The 22,094-nt window shown below is 37.3% G+C and overlaps 1 protein-coding gene across 1 annotated transcript in view; it reads left to right on the top strand.

The window, feature by feature from the left end:
- Positions 1-22,094, top strand: part of astn2 (astrotactin 2) — a 297,382-nt gene that overhangs the window by 60,254 nt on the left and 215,034 nt on the right. Inside the window, exon 3 of the mRNA XM_085359806.1 lies at positions 21,099-21,525. Within this exon, the coding sequence (XP_085215932.1) occupies positions 21,099-21,525 (427 nt within the window). The remainder of the gene's footprint in view (positions 1-21,098; positions 21,526-22,094) is intronic.

The following is a 22,094-nucleotide window of genomic DNA, read 5'->3' as shown; positions in this document are numbered from 1 at the left end:
ATTTAGGTTTTGAGAGAAGATTGGGAATTAAATGTGGATCCATCCAGTAAATGCTTATCCACATCAGCTTTGTCAAGTGTGCACCCTGGACCGGTCCCCATTCATTCACAGGGGCTGAATAATTAAATGTGAAACTTAAAAAATGAAAAGTGTTGATACAAATTAAAAATAATAACTCTTTAAAATAAGTTATATATTTCAATAGTAAGAGTAATATAATGTAAAGTGCATAAATTATTTCAAGCTTTTTAGGGTACAAAACAAGGAACTGAAATAAGAAGCAAAAATAACTATTTAAAACATGAATTAAAAAAATACCATTAGGATACAATGTTCTTCAACGTTCTTCTTTTATTATTTATCTACATTTACATAGAATTACCACATTTAGCCTTCCGGCAGAAAGCCTTAAAAGCAAACCTCTCCTATGTGCCCATGGCTTGATGGAAACCTGCGGTTAACCAATTGACCCACACTCAAGATTTGATATGCTTTGGATCCAAAATACATTTCACCACAGCACAGTAACTTGCACCATCAAGCTTAAATTTGGTGCCCCTAGCACAAACTTGTCCACAACTGAAAGATTACAGATTTCTGCTCTTAAATTCAGGAGGCTGTTGTGCATTACAGGAGCGCTTTAGGGTCTAACCAATTGTGAAGTCATTTAAGTTGTCTAAAGACAAGCCATGTGGCACTGTGCCTTTTTCGGACAATTACCAAGTCTTACCCTCCACTAACAGTGAAAGATTTGCTAATAATACAAGTAGTGAGCAGAGCAGATTTGGCGTTCAACCAATGTGGAGTTGAAGCCTGACAGACATTTAGCTGTCAGAATTATCTTTGGCTACTTGGCAGAGGTCTGCCGGCACAAGAACACAGTGCTGTAACTTCATATGATACTCACCTAAATCCTCAGTGTACACTGCCTTGGGGAGTTGCCTTTAGTTTCGTATACTGCAAAATTTCTTGTACCCATAACCTATATGTAGACCTATTATACTTTTCAGGACTCCCACAATGTCATTCTGATATTTGAGGTCTTCTGAAATGTGACCTACAGGATTGTGCTCTTTTTGTGAGTGTCCTCCCACACTTTTGAATATCACAAACTAATATCATACTGACATCCCTGGGTTAGATACCATCTCCATTACTGTCTTGAACAAAGTCTATATGTGGGAAACACTGTATGAAGTTATTTTACATTTTATAAGCTTTTTTCTCAGTTTGAAGTTTGGAGTCAGTTGAATGGCAATAAATTAAAATTGAAGACTGACGTCCATTGTTTTTGTAATAGACAATCATCAATATTCAATATAACAACACACCACATGATAGTTTGCTGCTACTCTAAGTGGCACACACGAAACCCCCCCCCCCCCAAAAAAAACGTTAGTGTTCTCCTTTCTCCAACATGCAGTCACATTGGGGTGACCCAGTCATCCACTGGGACACTAAATGTGTCTAGTTGCACATTTAGATTGTTCCCATTGTTCCTATTCCGAGCATAGTTCCCAACACCTGCTGGAAGTCATGGGGTCTTTTTGCCCTTTCTCTTCAAATAGTTTTACCTTGCATGTCCCTGTAAGGGTTAGAACGGAGGTTCGAAAGTTTGTATAAGTACAAAGTAGGGAGCAAACAACAAATCATAAATAAAATATAACCACACAACTAAAACAATCAACAGAGACTGATGAGCCACTTGAACAAAATTGCATTTAAACTTTAAATATTCTGGGGAGGAAGTCAAAGGCTGTGTTTAGGATGGTTCTATCACCACTTTTTGATGACAGTGTTGTTGGCAAACTCTATTTTGACTTATTTTTCTAAACTTTATGGCTGTAATTATGCTGTCCCCTTGACGGGATTAATCTGACACAGCTTCTTTCCTGGGGATACGTTTAATGGATCTCGACTTTAATTTCTGTTCTTAAATGTGATGAAGGAGGTTTTCCCAGGTGTTGAACGATTGTTATGGTGCCAGGCTAACTAAGAATTACACAACATTATATTCAATTGTGCAATCATTCAAATGTACAAGGTCTATAGTGGTGCAGGCCTACCATGTTGCATTCATCAGCCTCATAAAATGTGACTGCCATTAACAAGATGGTGTTTTAACCCTCATCCAACTGACATATTTAACCAACATGGACCATTGCCAAAGAATATTACTAACAAAACTATTTTTCTTCTCTCGCTATTTAATTATGTCTTCTAAAGAACATTTTGTTATTATGATTATTATTTGTGCTAATTTAATTAATCTTGAAAGCTATACTTCTGTATCATATAATTTGCAGCTCTTATCCAAAATACAATCAACATTATTACTTTAATGTTATTTGCCGTCCTTTGATTCTAGTATTAGTTTTCAGTAATTTCAATTAAACATTATTTATGTTGGATTTATATGATGAAACCAATCTAAATCATTTTGACCACAATATAAAATAATTGAAATAAACAGATGATAAACACAACGCCAAATGGCAGCCAATTCAGACATGTAATCTCTCCAGCGTGTTCTTGGTGTGCATCAAAGCCTCGTCCCAGTAGGTCTTGTCAGAAACACCTAGGAGGTGTCCAGAAGGCATCCTGAATCGTATTGTTTTGGATGCTACCCAAAGCTCATGGCCATAAGACAGGGTAGGAATATAGATTGATCTATATCTCAACAGCTTCGCTCTTAGACTCAGCTCTCTTTTTATCACAACAAACTGGTATAGCATCTGCACCAATCTTTTTCAATCTCCTACTTGTGAACAAAGTCCAGAGAAACTCCTCCACTTGGGGCAGCAACTCATCCCTAACCCAAAGTGGGCACTCCACCCTTTTCCCTGGCTAAGAACCATGGGCTCAGACTTAAGGTGCTAATTCTCTTCCTAGCTGCTTCACACTCAACTGCAGACCACCCCAAAGCCGAAGGTCACCGTCTAATGAAGCCAAGAGAACCACATCAAGTGCAAGAATGAGAGACTAGATTCTGAGTCTATCAAATCTCATCCTCTATCAAAAGGCGGTGCCAAACAATTCTGTCCATAAATATTATCAACAGAATCAATCAAAAGAGACCGCACTGGTGGATACTGAGTCTGACTTACTGCTAGCAATGTAAAACCAAGTTCTCACTGCACTTGTATAGGGACCAGAAAAGAAAAAAACCACTACAGGCAGTTATAGAACAGACATTTTCCTCATGCTATGGTCAAGCATGCTGGCATGTGACAGGAGCAAATAGCTGCTACCTTCATATCGTTGTTTCAGGAGGAAAAGAGTACATTTTCCAACAAAGCTTTGAACAGTTACATCAGCAGGTGGAGTTTTCCTCATTCCCTGGAGGGTCATTACTGCTGAGATTGGGGCTTGCAATACAGCAACATCAGCTCTCCTTTTCATGTGTAGGATGACCTGAGAATGCCCCAGCGGTCACAGGTAGATCCAGTGATGTCTCCAACTTTCTGATAACTTCCAGTTTGGGAATTTTCCCAACCAGGTGATGAATTCAACAGTGAAATGTTTCTTCTTGAGTGTGCCCCCACTCCCCCTTTGGTTCTGTACGATGCTTTAATTTAGGACCAGCAGCAAACATGAACTGAAAATATCATTCCAGTTATTAAAACTGCAGGGCATGAAGAGAGCAAAGTGAACCAGAGCCAAATTCACACACTTGGCCAAATAAAGATGATTCTGATTCTGCACACACTGAATAGGGTGCTTTTAACCGTGGTCCTCTGGCACCCGAAAACATTTGTATTTTCAAAAAGCACTAATCAAAGCAGACATAGAAAAAAATGTGATATTATTAGGAACAAAATAATAAGTCACAAAAGTTTGAAATGAAATGGGAAAAAAGTGAGGTACGAGGAAAAAAAATTATATATACACCTCTGGGGTAGAGAATGACTGACTGCGTTCTTTTCAGACGGGCTCAATCTACACCTTGCTATTTTTTTCCTTTAAATCAATGAATGACATGCTCAACCTGCTTTGAGGGACTTGTCAGTAGCCACAGAAACAATTAAAGGGCAATTTTAAGTAATTCATCTGCAACGTTTCCTGCTCCAATCTGATTAGACAAAATTCATTCCAATGTTTAAGTTAATACAGACAAACCAGATAAAGATAGAAAACCAGTCTTTCTCCCAATTGCATTAAAAACAAACCTTAAAAAACAAACCCCTTAGAAGTTCAAAAATGTTATTTTCATGCCTAAGAAAAAAATCCTGATTGAGGTTGTCATAATTCATGCATGAAAAGGTTAACTAACTAACTAACTAACTAACTAACTAACTAACTGTGTACTCACACCAGGCAATCCATACTGGGCACATGGACATTTGACCATCAATGTTCAGTCTGTTCGATACATCTGATCGCTGCTTGCTGTGATCAGGGCAATTTGATAAGTGAATTATGCTCTGGCCCTCTTGAGGAGGTGGGCACATCTACACCCAAGCTTGAAATTACTAATGCTTCCTCAACAGCTGCCTCCAAAAAAAATCCCTGTGTTATATAATTAACAGACCGTACATATGAGAGAACAATGAGCTATCATTCCCCAATTAAGCCACAAAACGCATAAAATCATGAAATTCATTTTTATAAAGAGCATTTGTTTTTGTGAGAGGCAGAGTGAGTCCTGTTTTTTCCTAAGTTACACCAGAAACACATTTTTGACTCATCTGGACGAAGCACCAATGAACTCATGCCATGTGCCCCCCCCCCTCCATAATTCACAAGAATTGTTTCTCCTCTTAGAATGATGATCACATCACACACAAGAATGATCACCTAATGGGTTTTCACCCAAATTGTGCTCAAGGTCAAGTTCAAGGTTAGGTTTTTCTAATTTTAAGGGCACTTTTCATGACACAACTTTTTCACAACATGACCTTCATGCCCACTCCTTAAAATTTCAACCAGTTCTCACTACTGAAGTACAACAAACCATTTAGCAAAGCCATTAACATAAGAGTCGCACTGCTAATAAATTTTGCATGCACAAAATGATACAGGCAGAACTTCATGAAATACCAAATGATGCGATAGCTTGAAGTAACTCTTCATATTATTCATATCCTGTTAGATAGTGATGGCCATGACCTTATTGAGCTTGATTATGAAGGGAGTGATCGTATTGGTTGGATTATTACATTAGGAAGGCATGACTGGCCATACTTGGGGCCTTCCTGTCATCATTATGCTAACATCAGTAATGTGGTCAGTGCTGTGGTAAAAACAATATGAAACATTTTTATACATATTTCCATGGTTTTTATGGAAGTACTACAATGTAGTCATAATACTACTGAACTCAAACACTTTAATTTGGTAGTGAACAAGGTTATTTTATCCTGGAGATGACTATTTGCAAGCTTTCTTGACTTCTCAGTGGATTTTAATTCTCATAAGTTTATGCAAAAGAGATAACCAATGACAAGAAAACACATCATTTTCATTCCGTATTTCACGCGTTACAAAAACTACTAACTTGTCATGGATTCTGAGCCATATGAACTACTACATCACTGAACCTCTGGTTTACTGCACATACATATGCAGTACTATGCTGGTATTTCTTGCACTCTGAGCATGAAAATGAGGATGGTAGTACACTTGGGCCAACTGTAAAAAGTCTCATTTCCTTTAATTAGTCCGAAAGGAGGGCAGGGACCTTATTATTCACTATAATCTTCTACAGCAAGTGACACCACACATGAAAAGGTCAAGGTGTTCTTTATATGTTCTGCTTGATCCTGGCTCTGTCTCTTACTTGTATCCATAGGGGAGCGAATGGTACAAGCAGTATTTTGTGAAAGCTTCCTGGCATGATTCCCGCATGCTCTCATTCATAGCTGCTCTGTTCCTGGAATTCAGCAGGATACTAAACACATGATCAGGTGTTCTGGTGCCGCTTCAAGGACTGTGCCACTGTCATCATGGCTTAGGTCCAGACTTTGGTTGTGACATGAGCGTAGAAGGATAATATTTATTTTGTTTTCTGTTATTCTTCTTTTGTTCTGTTGTTCTGAATTAAGTGAATGGACCTCCACAGAATTATGTGTGTATATGTAAAAATCTTTGTTATGATTATACATTCTTTATTTACATATGCTTTGGCAACAACCCAGTGTACAGTGATTCATAGCCATCTGTATTTTAGAAGCTGAGAATGTCATAGTTTCCTACCCACATGTAAAGACTCTATATGGCAGCTCTTCAGCTGCAGTTTTAACAGCTTACAACACCAGTAGGAATGAAGAGTGAAATAGCTTCTCTATATTTACACTGCCTACAGGCAATAAATGTTAACACCTTTACCACTTCAAAGGCCCCTGGTAAATGTAAAGTATTCTAGCGTAAAGTAGAAGTTCAATAACAAACAACTTGCAGCTTTAAAATAACTTACAGTTGTTAATTTTTTATGTTATATTTTAAACATAAGCCAGGTAGAAGTCTACTATTAATTGTAAGGGCAGGTCCTTTTTGCAACAAGAAGTGATTAATACAAATAAATAAAATTCAGTAAGTAAATAATTCAAGCAAGCAAGTGGTTACAATTATGCTACAGTATACTGTTTATCAGGAAATGCTGGGTTTGGAGTGGTAAGACTCACATCCAGACATAGAAACACGACCTTCTTTGTTTAGGTTGTATTTAGATTAAATTCACTTCTTAAAATCTGATTATTATTTTAGTACTAAGGTGTAAATTTTTCTGTAGAAGTTTTGCATGTGCCGTCATTTGCATTTTAGAGCTGGTATTAGAGGACATGATATCCGGTAGCAATCGTGTTCAATAATTCATAAGTTGTTTACACTGAAATTATCAGTGTTATTTCCCCCCACAACCCCTATATTCTGCTGCACTGTTGGGTGCAGCAGTCATTATGGAAAAAAAGACTACTTTGTTTGTATTTTTCACGTTCCTACTCATCTGGATAGAAAAAGACAAAAGTAACTATTTCGCTGACACAGCAGTATCAGTTAAAATTTAGTAGAATTTTTCAAATTGCCACTATCTGTCTTAACTAATATTTAACCATTTAGCATTTTTACATTTATATTTTCATTTTCTTACTAATTTTTTTCTTTCTCATCTCCTTCCACCTCACGTGAAGCCTCACTCCTAAACTGAAGTTAGCTGGCTCTTACAATTACAAGAGCCAGCTAAACAATAACATAACATTATGAGCTAATTTTAGACTTTAGTATCCTAAGCTTTTTTAATTACTTTCCCTATGATCAACAGTTTGATTACACTCTCACATTGCATGAGAGTATTAATATTAGTTTTATTATTTGCTAAGTGCGAGTCTGCCCACATTAGGTCCCCTTCTAAAAAGTTTCAGTAACAGTGGCAAATAGCAGTAAACAGGAGCTAACAGCAGCTAATTAACTCACCTTAGTATCACTGTCATCAATCCCACATGAGCTATATTGACTCAGGTAAATCCCTGAGTGACCGTGGTCCACGCGATCCAGTGACTACAGTTCCAGTGACTGAGGTTTGTTACTTATCCTGACACGAAATTCTGATATGCATCCAAAGATTTGAAGGGCTTCGGATCTCGTCCAGTATAATTCGAGGGGTTGTTGATAACATAATGATATAAATTGTTTGGCGTGAAGTCAGGGAGAGTGCCAGGGTTGCACTTCACAGCATCAGTAAACATACTCAGAGGAAGTAAGTAAACATCCATTTTAGTCCTCCCCTTGCCCAATTTCTCCACATGACAAGTAAAATGTTTGCCATGAAAGTGTTTTTCTCCCTTTAAGAGAGAATATACACTGTTAACTCATAGTTGCCATAGTTTATTTCTTCTGCATAATGTTTAGTAGGCTTTTCACTTACCTGACGTGTCAGGATTGTTACATGTCCAAAATGGCCAACAGAGATAAGCAGTCACGTGTCTGCAAAATCCCCTCCTTTGGATTATTCTTGCTTAAAAATAAATAAATAAATACAAATGTACACATACCTCCACAAGATGTTGTGAAGGGGTTTTCTTAACAAAAGAAAGAATGCTGTGACCAACCACTTTATAGTGTTGCTGATTTGGGCAGCGCTTTACTTCTTTTGAAGAATGCACCACATTGTGGCTTTTTGCTATGTCTCTGGCAGGTTTATTTCGTTGTTTTTTGCCTAATGATCACCTCCTTCACTCTTTGTACCTTAGACTGAGGTACAACATTTAACATTTTGACTCCAGATCTTTTATTCTTTATTTTTCATGAAAAAGTAAAGGAACAGACCTCAACCGGCCAATTGTCCAATTAGTGTGGAGCCTGTGAAAATGGGGGACTAGATATGAAAATGTAAAAACAGATTTAAAAATCCCCTGAAGTGGTGTACAGAGGGGGAAAAAATAAAGAATATATGTAACATATTACAAAAAAATATAGACCTCGTTATGCACAGCACTTAGCTGTCCCCTCTTTCACACACACAAACACACACAGAGAAAAGGTAAGTAGGGCTTTAAAACACAAACTGTTGTAGTGGAGTACTTGTTTGGTTGGGCAAAGTGTCGTGACCAAAGCGAATTAGTTTTCTCAACATTCCCAGTTGTACAGCAAGTAAAAGAGGGAGGAAGCTATTTATAGTTTACCTTTGGAGAGACAAAACTCAAGTGGCTGCATCTCCCCATCTTTGGTTTTTCCCTTTTTCTTCTCACTATTCACTCACCTTCATCCGTCTCCGTCTGTTGCCTGGGTAACAGTAACTGATGAAGGCTCGGAGTTTTGGGGGACAAAAGAAAAAGTGTGATGTGGATGAGAGAGGCTTATTGAATAACCTTGTCCATGTATGTGAATGGTTGTGTGCGTGCATGAAGAGATGCTTTCATGATGTAATTTGAGAGAGAGTGCGTAGAAGTGGACAATTGCTTACTTATATGTGCGGAGCACCTGCACGTCTAGATGACAATTTAATGTAAATGTATAAAATGGCTTGAGCAATGAGCTATTGTTTGTAAGGTTCTTTGTATGTGAGTGGATGTAAATTTCAGTTCTTAGAACATGTAATTGCAGTGCATTACAGAGAACAATCAGTAAAGCAGTTTCTTAAGTAATGCCTTAGCTGCAGGGACGGCATCTACTAATTTCAAGCTCATTTCTGGTTCTATAACTGGAATGTACTAGATTTATAGCATTTCATACAAAAGCCACAAAAGTTGAGAAGTTGAGAAGTTTTTAGGGTGCACTGTCTTGTCCTTTTGTCCAAACCTACATGAATCACAGCCATACTAAAACTAAGCAAAGCTTCAGAGCAAGCAGGAAGACATTCACTGCAACCGAAAAAGGTTTCTTTTGCTGAAGAGTGTCGTTATATATTGATGCATCACTTTAAAGACATGTACTCTTGGGTGGCAGACACATTTTTCTCCTTTCCTCATTCTGTATCTCATTATTGATTAATCCCAATTCCTGCTGTTCTTTTAATGGCCCCTCAAAGTACTGTAACTGGAAAAAATCCCTTTAATATATATTTGAGCTGCTTGTTTTTCTCCCTTCAGTGCTAATGATAGCAGATGTGTTTTATTCAAAGCCATTAATGACTCAAGCACCAATTTGAAACATCTGTGCTATTTGAATTGGATTTGAAAGTGATATTAAGACCCCTGACATCTATTAGCATTCTATAGGCAATCACATTCATTAGATATTTTCTCTGCAGGATAGTACATTTTTATTTCCCCACCTTCTCCTAAGCCAAATTTAAAGGCAAGTCAGGCCAGGTCTGGGCTACAGTAAGTGTAAGCAAGTGTCAAAATGCGCTCTTTACAGGACATGAAATATACTTTGTGGAGCTGGCATTGAACTGAGGAGACATTGCTGTGATATGTGAAGCAAGAGAAGAGACCAGCAATAGGGTGTTTGGGGGTGGGGAGAGCGGGAGTGAGGGTGAAAGTGAGTTTTTGATTGCATCTGGCACAAATGGACAAAGACTACCTTCCCCTTCAGCTGCTGGCGCTTGCTGACAGGTCTACTCGCGCAAGCTGTTGTGGTAACACTTGGCCGACAGCTGCAGATACAAATAAAGGCCTCACTTCAAGCGAAATGACAGGGGATATAACAAGGGCTGAGGCCCCAGCTGCCTCTGATACAAGTAAACGGGCTGGAGCACCCTAACATATAAAAGCATCTATAATCACACATAGCTCCATAGCACCCGCCAGCTTTCAAGGCAAGAATATGTCTTTCTCTAGCAGGAGGCAAAGTCATTTATTTTTCAGATTTAGCCTTGTGTTTTATTATGTTAAATACCACACAGTCGTCGCTGATGTCACCACAAAAACAAAATAGTCCTAGTAAACCTTGGGAAAAAAATTAGGGACCAACAAAAAAATGTGTGTCAACCATTATTTTCCCACATGCTGCTCTTTACAAATATGTACCATTGTCCACACTGTGATGCTTTTATCCTTACACAGGAGAAAATCCATTCTCTGACACTTTCACTACTCAGCCTTTGCTGTTTTTTTCAATCAAAGTCACCCCAAGAGTCTCATTGTTCAGACCCTCTCACTACCTTCTTACCAACAGCTTTAGCAACTCAGGCCCCATGTACACTAACAGCACTGCAAATATTAGCAACACATTTCTAATCACATATTATTTTTTTTGCCATGCTACAGCAAATGAAAGAGCCATAATGTGGTGTGGTTGAGTGAAGTGGGGGTTTGAAAGTGGGGTAGGCATTGTAGAATTTTTTTATTCATTTTTTTTCCAGAAGTACTAATTTCCCGCAGTAATGAACAGGCAGCGGTGCATGGTCATCAGGCAATTATATTTGGTTACCATGCAAACAGTGAGCATGACGGGATGTTGTTATACTGAGAAATAGACCCAGGGTCCATGACAGTGGTAGTGAAATACTAGCTATTATCTAAATGCAGAGACATTTTTAAACATGCGTAATTTTACAATACACAATGTTTTAGTTTTTTGGGGATGCTCTCATGAGTAGAACATTCAATTATCCTTTTTGTGTTGGTTTTTCAACACTTTTTTTCTGGTTGTTTTAAATTGCAGTTTAAGGGATTCCATATCATCTGATTTATGCTGCTTATTTTGTAATGTGCAAAACTACCTGAGCAAAATGTCATCGTTTATAAATTAGGAAAAATAGAAAGAAATAATAAAATAAATATAACCGAATGCCTTTGATACATACCATTGGGGTGCAATGGTATATACTTCCAGAGCTGAAAAAAACAAATAATACCAAAGTGACAAAAAACTGCAGATCCTCTAGGTGTCCTCTAGGTTGTTGGTTGACAGGTGTCCAAGGAGTCTGCTGGGCCTTATCCACTACTCAGAGTCACTGAACTGGACTTCGTCAACGTGGCATGACCCTATTGCATCTGACTAATATTCTAGCTTCCCTAAAGTGTGTATTCCAGTTGTGGTGAGAGAAATTCTAATTTTCTTTAGTGCATTAGTTAGAATAATTAGGTGATCTGTGCATTACTGTGTTGCACTTCTCCAGTTTATGAATGCAGCTTGCTAACTAAGCAAGCTAGTGCTAGCTAATAAAATAGCACTGGTGTCTTTTGGCTAAACCTATTTAAAGTTCATGAATTGCAGACAGCATGTAGGTTTGAACGCCACTAAAGAACAAACACAATGGAAAAAAAATGGGAGATAAACACAACACTAAGGGAAACCAAAACAATCTTTTTGTAACTGCTCATCTGCGGATCTGATATGTTATTTATCTGTGTACTCTAAGGTCTATAATGCAGACCTTATCATTTAGTAAAAGACTGAAGAAGAAGATCTCTCAGGTAGATTGTTCATCTAGCTGAAAGAGGAAGTTGTGGGTGCAGGATGCTAAAGGTCTTCCTTTAGTTGCAGTGCAGGTGGGAGGAGCGCAAATCACCCCTAATTCAGTGGTGTAATTCACAAAGCTACGGCTCAAGGTAGCATTATCTGCCATAAAATCTTTTCCCTCTGTGTGACAGATCCCTGTGGTATGTTAAAGGCGAAGACAGAGAGGCGTAGTAATGAAGGGATAGGAGAAGGGATAGGATCTAAGACAATGTAGGAAGGGGTGGGGAGAAAATGATGGTAACATGTATTCATTCCCATGGAGAGAAGGACAAAATGGAAAGGTCGACCTGGTGCTTTCCAGTTAAGCTGTAGAAGATTTTAATTCAGTTTTCAATCACAGTGTAATCAGATTTTATGATTAGGTAGGGACTTTTGGTCACTGTAATTTCTCTAGTGATTTACATGGCTCGAGCTGAGGACTGGACTGGAAATTATTTTTCACTTTCGGATAGATTTTTTCACTTCTATCAAAAATCTTTACCTTTCCAGTCGATTTAAAACATATACCTTTGCATAAGCCTTATAAAATGTTATTTTTCAATTCATAGTTCTCAACAACAGCACAAGTCTATGACAGCACGTAGTCTTAATCCCAAATGACTCTGATGTTCAACAGTTTGTGCATACTGTTGAACATCAGAGCTTCCCCTGACCTAGTAAGTGAATTATTACATTAATTAATTAATTAATGATCGAGACAAGCAGCTGTTACATACAGTATAATGCCACTGATAGAGATTTGTACCATATAATTTACCCACTTATTTTAGGAAGCCTGCTATGCTTTGCATTACCAGGAATGAAAGAATTACTATAAGTATTTCTTAATGAAACCCAGTAATAGACAGGCATGTGATTTCCAAGGTAAATAATTGGAATGGGAACATTCATCTTGTCATTCACACTGCAACTTCTACTTGGACATAGAGAATGGAGAGCAGATGCTAGGGCACATGCCACTTTAACTTCCTGCTGGGAGAGAGGGATAGTGGGAACAGATACTGCGCAGGGAGGAGGTTGACAAATAGAAGATGGTGACAGAAAAAAATGGAGTGAGAGGGAAATGATGTTTAGCCTTTGCAGACTCTGTGTGAAAGACAATGGCATAAACACAAAAACAGTCCATTCAAGCAAGCCCAAATATATTACAAGTACATACTTGGATTTGTGTGTTGTGGTTGTGATAGCTTGAGTATTGTCATCTGTAGGATAATGCGTACATGTGATCTCTTTGTTCTTTAATCTTGAAATTGATCAATCTTTTGACTGCAAGCAGTTTAGCGTGTGAGTATTTCAGTGTAATTTACTCTTAAGTATGCAATAAAGGTTGTTTTAGTCCAACCTTCCTTTGTAGCAGGAGGTGGCTGATTACTGGGGTTCAGTGAGCCACTGCCTCTCCTATGCACAGATGGTGGCTAAACCACAGAGCATGTGTTGCATGTGTTGGCTCTGCATCGTGTTGTTTCACTGCATAAAGAAGCTTATTAGGATCATTAGGGAGTTATGCTTGTCAAGTACACATAAAAGTCAAAAAATTTAAGGCTCTGTAGGAGCTATTGAAGCAAGAGAGTGGAGAGTGGTTCAAGTGAGGGGGCGAGTGAGAGATGGTGGAAGGCTCAAAACTAATCAGATATGTAGTTATTAGATATTTCTTTTTACAAAGATAAGGTATTTACAGTTAATCTTTCTTTAATCCTTTACTTTTTAAAAAAAAAAATGTAATGTGCATCTGGTTAGACATCTGCTGTTGCAGATTACTTTTTCCTATGAATGGGCCAAAGAGAAGTGACACATCTGAGATATCCATGGTGACAGTGCTATTTTGGTCCTCAACAGAAGCAATGCCATCAGATTGAGAGTCGTAAGAATTTTACAGAGATTAGATAGAACAACAGAAATTGCTACATACTTTATTATTGCTATGCATGCTTGAGTGCAAATCTGAACACCAAACTCAGATGCAAAAATCATAATAAATGCTGACAATGCATTTTGTAAGGAAGCTAGTCAAAAAAAGGCTCTTGTCCAAAGACTTCGGACAACATGCGAAATAGCCATTTCACTCACTCTTCGTGATGTCTTCTCAGGTAATAAAAGTAAATATGCTGCGCTTATCATTTATGAAAGTGTAATAATAATAATAATAATGAACAGGAAATTGCAGTGGAAATAGCGTATGCAAATAGTCTGATTTCTTAGCTACATTATTACAACACATCTGTTTATCTCACCACTCTTAAGAAGACTGACAGCTCAGATTAAACGAACAAACAAAAGAATCTGACAGCATTGTATTGTATATTTTAAAGCATAACAAACCCCTGACTGGGCATGTTGCTGCTCCTTTCATTAGCTCTGTTGTCTGTAATTAGTCAGTGATTGAATATATTTAATGCACATTCACTACAATCAAGATTAATAATAAAGTCTAATGAGATTTTGTTTTGGGGTTCTTAACCTCTCGACTGTCTGCTGCTCAAAGTAGTCATATTTTTTCCAGCCAAATATGTATGATGCCACCATATTCAAGCTCCCCTGTAAACTGTCTCGATTGAGCTTTGTCTGTTTTTTTGTTTTGTTTTTTTTATAATAGTGAAATACATAAACTGCTTCTTGTGTCCATATCGATTTAGAAGACACAGACATCTTCTCTAATGTACATTCAGTATGAATATTCATGTATGATTGCATGATTATAAGCTGAAGTTACCCGGTTTTTTAGCTTTACTCTGTTTTTATAAGATGGTTTATAACCACAAGCTAACATCTAAAATTCATTCATGTATTTGGGGTTTTTAGCATCTTTGTCTGTTTTCTCTTCATTACACTATATAACTCAGTCACTGCAGTAAAGTAGTTTTATACATTTATGTATTGCATCAATTTGATCTTTAGTTGTACATTTTGACTAAGATCATCAGCTGTTTTTCTTATACATAGCAAACATCTGCTTGTTCGTTCAACAGGCCAGGATCTGGATTCAAGTACACAGTGAAGCTATGGTGATGGTGTTTCCTAATGTATCAAAGAGTCCTTCATTTAACATTGCTTATACAGTTGGATTAAATTAATGGTGACTTGATTTAGAATGCATTCTGATTCTGGGTATGCGCGCACACACACACACACACACACACACACACACACACACACACACACACACACACACACACACACAGACTCTCTCTCTGAGAAGATTTACAGATGGCCTCTTTATATTTTAAACATGTAATCTACCTTACATACATGCCAATATATGCGTCCTATTTCTGGGGTACTAATTGATAAAAAAAAAAATCTATCCAAAATATTAGGTTTCTGCATGTTTTTTTTTCGCCTGTAATTTAAAATGCTAGAGTTATAGTCCACAGTAGTGTTGTTAAAAATGTTTCCTTTTAAATATGTATAATAGAGGATTTCAGCTTTCATAGAATGTTAAGATTCAGAAAAAAAACCCAAAACATTTATTCTAGAAGCCCTGTGATAGGTTGTCTGTCTAGTGTTTACCCCGCTTGCTGTGACTGGCTCTAGCACCCTCATGACCTCATGAACTGTATTTCGTTACCCTGTATTTGTACATGTCTAATGTCAATAAAGTTGAATCCTAATCCTAATTGAAAAAGCTGGAGCTGGAAAATACTGGATGGATGGATTCAAGAATATTTCATGTGTTGTTAATTAAAGTGATATTGCATATGCATACCAGATTCTAGTAATATGGTCGTAGTGTTACAATGGTGTTGCATTAAAAGTTAACTGAGGCCATGATGAAAAGAGGGTTGTTCCTGTTTGTAGTGAAATCAAATCAAGAAAAAACAAATTAAAAAAGCAAAAAACAAACAAAAAATAGATCTAAGAATCAGGATCCTTTTGAGTTTATGGACTTTCAAATTTTGATTATTTAAATATCTCTGTTTAATTCTTAGTGTTTATATCTGCTTCTTTGTTGTAGTAGAGTATTCTTCCCTCACTTCTATCCTGTTGTGTCAATCCCACTATATTGAGTTCATTGATGTATGGATTTCCCCATTTAGTTAATACTTCTCTTTTCCTGTTTTATTTAAATAGTTAGAGTTTTGTTTCACCTTCCCTCCCATCTCATTGTCCTTGATTGCTTTTACCTGCATCTTGATACCCAGCTGTGTTCTTGTCTGCTGTTCTTGCCCTTCTGTTTATACACAGTGCTGCCTTCCCTTTAGGGTTTGTCAGTGTCTGTTTACATTCTCCATGTGCTGCTTATGCCTGTAAATACAGTTTATAGTTCCTTTTTTCAATTTATGTTTTACTTTTTGAACTCTTTAACAGCCTAATAAAACTGCTTGCTTTTTGTTGAATCCAGTTTGCCTGCCATATCACACTCCACACAGTCTGCATAATCTGTAGATTGTAACAGTAAGATAAAAAAAAATAAATGGGTGTGTCAGTGGTGCAAATAACCACAATTCAACATGAATTTCCAGTTAATAAAAAGGAACTGACTCGATGTCACTTGGTATATTGTCCAATCTATTCAGTTCAGTATTCTGCTTGCCTTTAATCAGTTTCCTCTTTAATGCAATATTCAAAAATTGCTTTTTCTCATGTATTTTTATTCTTAGTTTCTCATATATGGCTTTACTTTGCTTTACTTACTTAACTGTTTCTTTCTGATATAGTCAATTGTCAACTGTGCACCATATTTCTTCTTATTTTTCTTTTTATTCTTCTTATTTTCAATCTTACTTCTGGTTTTCCTTGTACATATGTTTTCTCTTCTTTTTAGTTTTTGAAGACACTGAAATTTAACTACTAAATAACAGTAAAATTATGCTATTATTTAACTGTTTTGACCAGTTTACTATAAAAGATATACACGTTTTTCACAACTGGAGGTGGTGTTGTTTGCAAGTAACATGCACTATGTGGGCAGCATTTGAGGTCTTAGGCCATTCTGTTGGTGGAAAGATTTTCTAAGATGAGGTTGTGGTATATTGCAGTCCCTGATTCCAGAATGGCATAGGTTTACTACATTAATTAGAGACCCTAATAGTTGTCATTAGTGATAACAGAATGGACTCACATCTTCTTTTTTTTCCTCACCAGTATATTATATTGCTGAGTCAATCTCCATCAATATTGGTAGGTAGACTGCCAAACTGTGTCAGAGCATGACTTGTGGCTTATAAACTGCCATAGGTCATCCTCCTGAGATGTTCTTCTCAATTCCGACCATACAGTAGCAACATAGTTGCATAGAAGCAAAAAGCAACAAAACTTAACATCCACAATCTCTGACAAATGTTGTTGTCATTGGTGTTCTTATCTACTGTTAAGAAAATTAGATTAGCTTTGTATTGGTTTGCTGTTTGGCTTGATTTTTAAAACAAGAGCAACATTTGTGATTATTACACAAATGGTTTATTCGTTATTTTAATTTTAAATATTGTCTCTTTGTCATTTATTATATTATTGATGTGTGTTTTATTTTCATCCTAAAGGTGGGAATACCTTTTTAAAAATTAAAGATGTATATATCTGGGGATAATTATGTTAATTTTTAGTCAGGGTTTAGTCAGTTTAGTCAGGGTAAATTTGTTACTTTCTCAATTGGGGAAAAAAAAAGGTTTGTAAAATTGTTTAATAATTCAGTGCTGGTGTCTATAGCTATATTCAATTCAGTCTGCTGAAGAAAGGGAATAAGGAGTAACTGAGAAGGGATGTAATGGTGGTAATCAAGCTTGACAGGGGAACATGAAAGGAAGGAGGGAACATGATCTAGTAGCTAGTACAGAGAAAACGTGAGGTTAGGGGAATGAAAGGCAAAAAAAAAAGTCGGGGCAAGAGCAAAAAGACTAATAAAAAGCTAAAGGGTGATGTTACAGAGAGAAAAGTAAAAGGTAAAAAGAAAGAATAACACAAAGTAATTTAGGAGCAATAGAAAAAAGAAATGCAAAGTAAGGAAAATAATCACGAACTGCACTAAATCTTCAGAAAAGTGTAGAAATATGGGGCTTGCAGCCACTCTCCTTCCTGTAAAGTCATTTAGGACTAAAGCAGCAGGGATTTGTAGGGTTTGAAGATGAACACAAAACCCATTTTCCCTCATGGCTACATCTGCCACTATGAATTTATATGGCTGTTGTAGTGAAGAGTAGAGAAAAAATGTGATCAAACATGAGGGAGAATGGAAACTGAGAGACATATAGTAATCAAGCAAGAGAGAGAGAAAAAGTGGGAACAGTGGTAAGTGCAGAGAAAATTGCTGTGAGATTAGATGATGAGGGAAATTTGAGAGAGAAAAATAGAAAGGTAAAGAAAAAAGTATTTGAAAGACAAGTTCACCAATGCAACTTTTCAGAGAGTCTTCCAGTATTTTCCAGTATTTCCATAATAGTTGGTGATCCAACATGATGACAAGCAGTACTTACCCAGTCAAATCTAAAAATAGGCATTAACTAAAACATACCAAAGTGAAATCAATCTCTCACCTTATGTCTCAGGAAAGCATTGTACTGTGAAACAATGGAGTCTGTAGTTTCTCTCATGTTCATGGACGCGTACAGGTTCTGTTAACAAAAACTGGAGGAGCTGTTTGCACGTGCACATTGCACAAGCCGCAAGCAAAATGAACAAGTTACACTGTGATTTATCATCTCAGCAGAAAGGTTTTCTCTTGTTAAGCACGTCAGCATACATGTGTGATGTTGAGGAGTTAAAGTGCAGTGTGAATAAACTTTTTATAACTCCTTTAAGGACTCCTTAAGGACAACTTTCACAGAGATGGTTCAGATGACGAGAGGAGACATCTGCTGTCGACAAAAAAATCAAGTTCAGTAGGTGCAGGCTCCGCTAGATATTTTCATATTAGCACATAATCACTTGCTTGACCGGATGTGCTAAGTTTAACTAGATATTTTGATACATACATCCATCAAATGCTTTAGTAATGGTTTTTAATCCCTCTGTGGACCTCTGGAGAGATCTATCATTCCACACAGTGCTCAAGCCTTTTATTTCATCTCTGAATTTTTCCGTTGTTATAAAAATATATCTCCTTATGCTTTTTTATAAATTCAAAGTTTTGGCCTTTTGTCTGTTTTCCCAGTTTTCAGAGATATGTTCTCCTCACATGGCAGCCGCACTACAAAAAATACCACAGAATATGATGGATTTCTGTAGACCTACTACAACAACAGGAAATACAATTTCTTTTCAAAACCCAGTTTCACTTGTAGTTTCCACAGCAACCACCTGACACTTCATTATAGATCAGCACTTTTTTTTTAATTTAAGTGGGATAATTATGGGTTTTCATGGCAAACTATGTTATACTATATAGATCCACTGTAGAGTGTGTAATCACATTTTCATAGAAAGTGACAATTAATATTTTAATTTCACTTTAAGTGGATATTGAGGTGAACTAATACCTATCTATGTAAATGTTTTAGGCAGCATTTTATCCATATTATTTTCATTTTTGACAATCATTTAATGGTTGTCCTACCAAACCATCGAATGTGACACCATTATTACCCTGTGCCTAAAATTAAATGTCAGTCTATTCTTTTTTCCTGTTGTTTAGAGGAAACCATTGCAGATGAAAAATACTAAGGGGAATTTGAGAATATATTTCTCCAAAGCTGCCATCCTTTTGGAGATTAATGGACAAGCATGTGTATGATACTAGTCCTCTCTGCTGCCTCACCCCTCAGCATATTTGATTTATGGACACTCGGCAGTGCATGAGTTCTAATTTGAAAGGGGTTTGTTTTCAGTCATGAAGATGGAATTTTAAATGTTGTGATGAATGAACCCTTGTGGTTTTTATTTATTACTCTGTTGTGGTGTATTTGTGTGTGTGTGTGTGTGTGTGTGTGTGTGTGTGTGTGTGTGTGTGTGTGTGTGTGTGTGTGTGTGCATATGATTTTCTGTGTTCCTATTTGTGCATGTATATGTGCATGTGCCCGTATAATTTTGTAAATATAGCCGCACTGTTATTTATGTACTTGGAAAAGTGCTGACGCTGTGTTTTCTGTCTGACATTATAAATTTATCACCCTTAGGTAACTATGTCTTGCAGAATTCAATATTACGTCTCACCTATTGGGGGCCAGTGTGAAAAATCAAAGAATAAGTCATGCCCTCCGGTACTTCCAACCATTCTGTCTGTGCATATGGATTTACGTTATCATCCAACAACTGCGTATGGCGCGGTGTTTGATGTTTCTGTGGTCAGATATTGAATGAACCTTGGAGAAATGTGATGCTCCTTGGTGAATTTACAGGGGTATAGTAAGGGCTTAGGGAAGAAAGAGAGGGCAAAACGGGCTAATAACCTTTGTGTATTGGTATGTGTGCTCATTCTGAGGGGGGTTGAGATGCAACATTGCTACAAAGAAAATTATTTATGCTGAACCTCTGTCTGTAGTTGTTAGTGAGACTTCAAATAAGGAATGGAAACAGCAGTGGCATGTACATAGTATAATGCAAATCATTTATTCACTTTATTGATTTGATTTGCAACTCATGATGTAAAATGATTCCTGAGAACTGCAGAGTTTGGTTTGTGGTAGTTTTTAGTATTATTTATTTTTATTGTGTTTTATATCTGCTGTACATGTTCAGTTCAGTTCACTGTATTCCATGTGCCGAATACAGTGTGTTACATGTATCTGTAGCCTTCCTATCTTCTAATGGCTTGCTGATGTCTTCATTGCTATAGGGCTATGCTCTGTTTTCTTCCTCTTTCATGTATAAAATACTTTCGCCCCTCATCAGCTTGTGTTGTCTCACAGAGACTGGAGATAGAACATAGAAGCCTAGTTACCATTCATATTAACAAATTGAGTATACATACATTAAATTTGTGAAAATGTGACATGCTTGTTGATTAGATCAAACTTGCAATACCCTTTTCTCCACAGTGTAAGATTATTGTTATTTTTAAAGACTGGTACAAATAGACTTTCTCAGAACTCTGTTAGCCTCATGTTGCTTTGAGAACTCTCATGTCAAAGTGTTGATTGCCAGACCTCCTTTATTAGCTGGCAAATTGTGCTAATTGGCATTCAGCCTAATATAACTGGCACTGAGGCGGTGATTATAATTGTTATTATAAGATGCAAAGCCCTCTCTTTATTTTGCAGTTTGTAAAATTAAAGCTGGTTACCAGTAAAATATCTTAAGTTCTCTGAATTTGCTCTCATTAAGAGTTGTCGTTGTGTGCCTTCCTGATATTCAGTCTTTTTCTCCTTTGTTTTACTTTTATCCAGGGAGGCCTCATAGCACTCCTCCTCCTAATCCTCCTTTTCACCCTTGTGCTGTATACCCGCCATCGATGGTGCAAGCGTCGCCGTATCCCCCAAAAGAGTGCAAGTACCGAGGCCACACATGAGATCCACTACATTCCCTCCGTTCTGCTCGGACCGCAGGGCCGTGACAGTTATCGGGGTTCTCGAAGCACACACCAGCATGGCAGCTCTGTCATTGGAATGCCTATTCGTGAGACTCCAATTCTTGACGATTACGACTGTGATGACGAGGTGGACGCAGGCGGGCACTCACTTAACTCCACACCCAACCAGATCCACAACAAGCTTAGTGATGGGAAGGTCCTAGATGACTATGGAGTTGGCATCCAAGGACATCCAGATATGATGTGCAAAGAAGACGATATTAAGCATAATTTTGACAAACGAGGTAGGTTGGTTGTCTGAAAGACATTCTCCTTGAAAATGAAATTAGAATTATGGAAATATGAACACTGCACGCATGAAATTAAGATTTATGGGATCCCTGTCATATTAACTGCATCATGTTGGTTTTGTTCCTATCATGCAGCTGTGAGCAACATACTAAAAAAAAGAAATGGCAGGTGTCATAGGAAATGTGTCGTGCTCAGTGGTAGCTGTGCTGCTTTTATGAGCATGCTTTGTACATCCACGGAGTGTCTCTGTGCCAGGTGCTTAGATTACTCAGCATGGACATTTCACTTGGCTAAGGCCAGCCCACCCATGTTGTTGATTGCACAGCATGTACTGCTTATATTTTTTCAGAAAAATAAGTAGTTTTGTATGATTCCTGCCATCATCTAACATTTGCAACGATACTATCTTTAAGTTGGTCCTACTGTTTCCTACTAAAATAAGGAAGCCACAGTCTCAAACATACACTGCTGCTTCTTGGCTGTCATATCTGTCCATTCACCTACTATATGTATCAACTTCAAATCTAATGTACTGTCATTTAACATCATTTGTGAAGGTCAA

The sequence above is a fragment of the Diplotaxodon limnothrissa genome, linkage group LG7 (genome assembly GCF_057381915.1).
Source record: "Diplotaxodon limnothrissa isolate DT_005_m linkage group LG7, D_limnothrissa_male_GT1.1, whole genome shotgun sequence".
NCBI classification, from domain to species: Eukaryota; Metazoa; Chordata; class Actinopteri; order Cichliformes; family Cichlidae; genus Diplotaxodon; species Diplotaxodon limnothrissa.
Note: the sequence above shows the minus strand (reverse complement) of the source record. Positions and strands in the feature narration are given on the sequence as shown.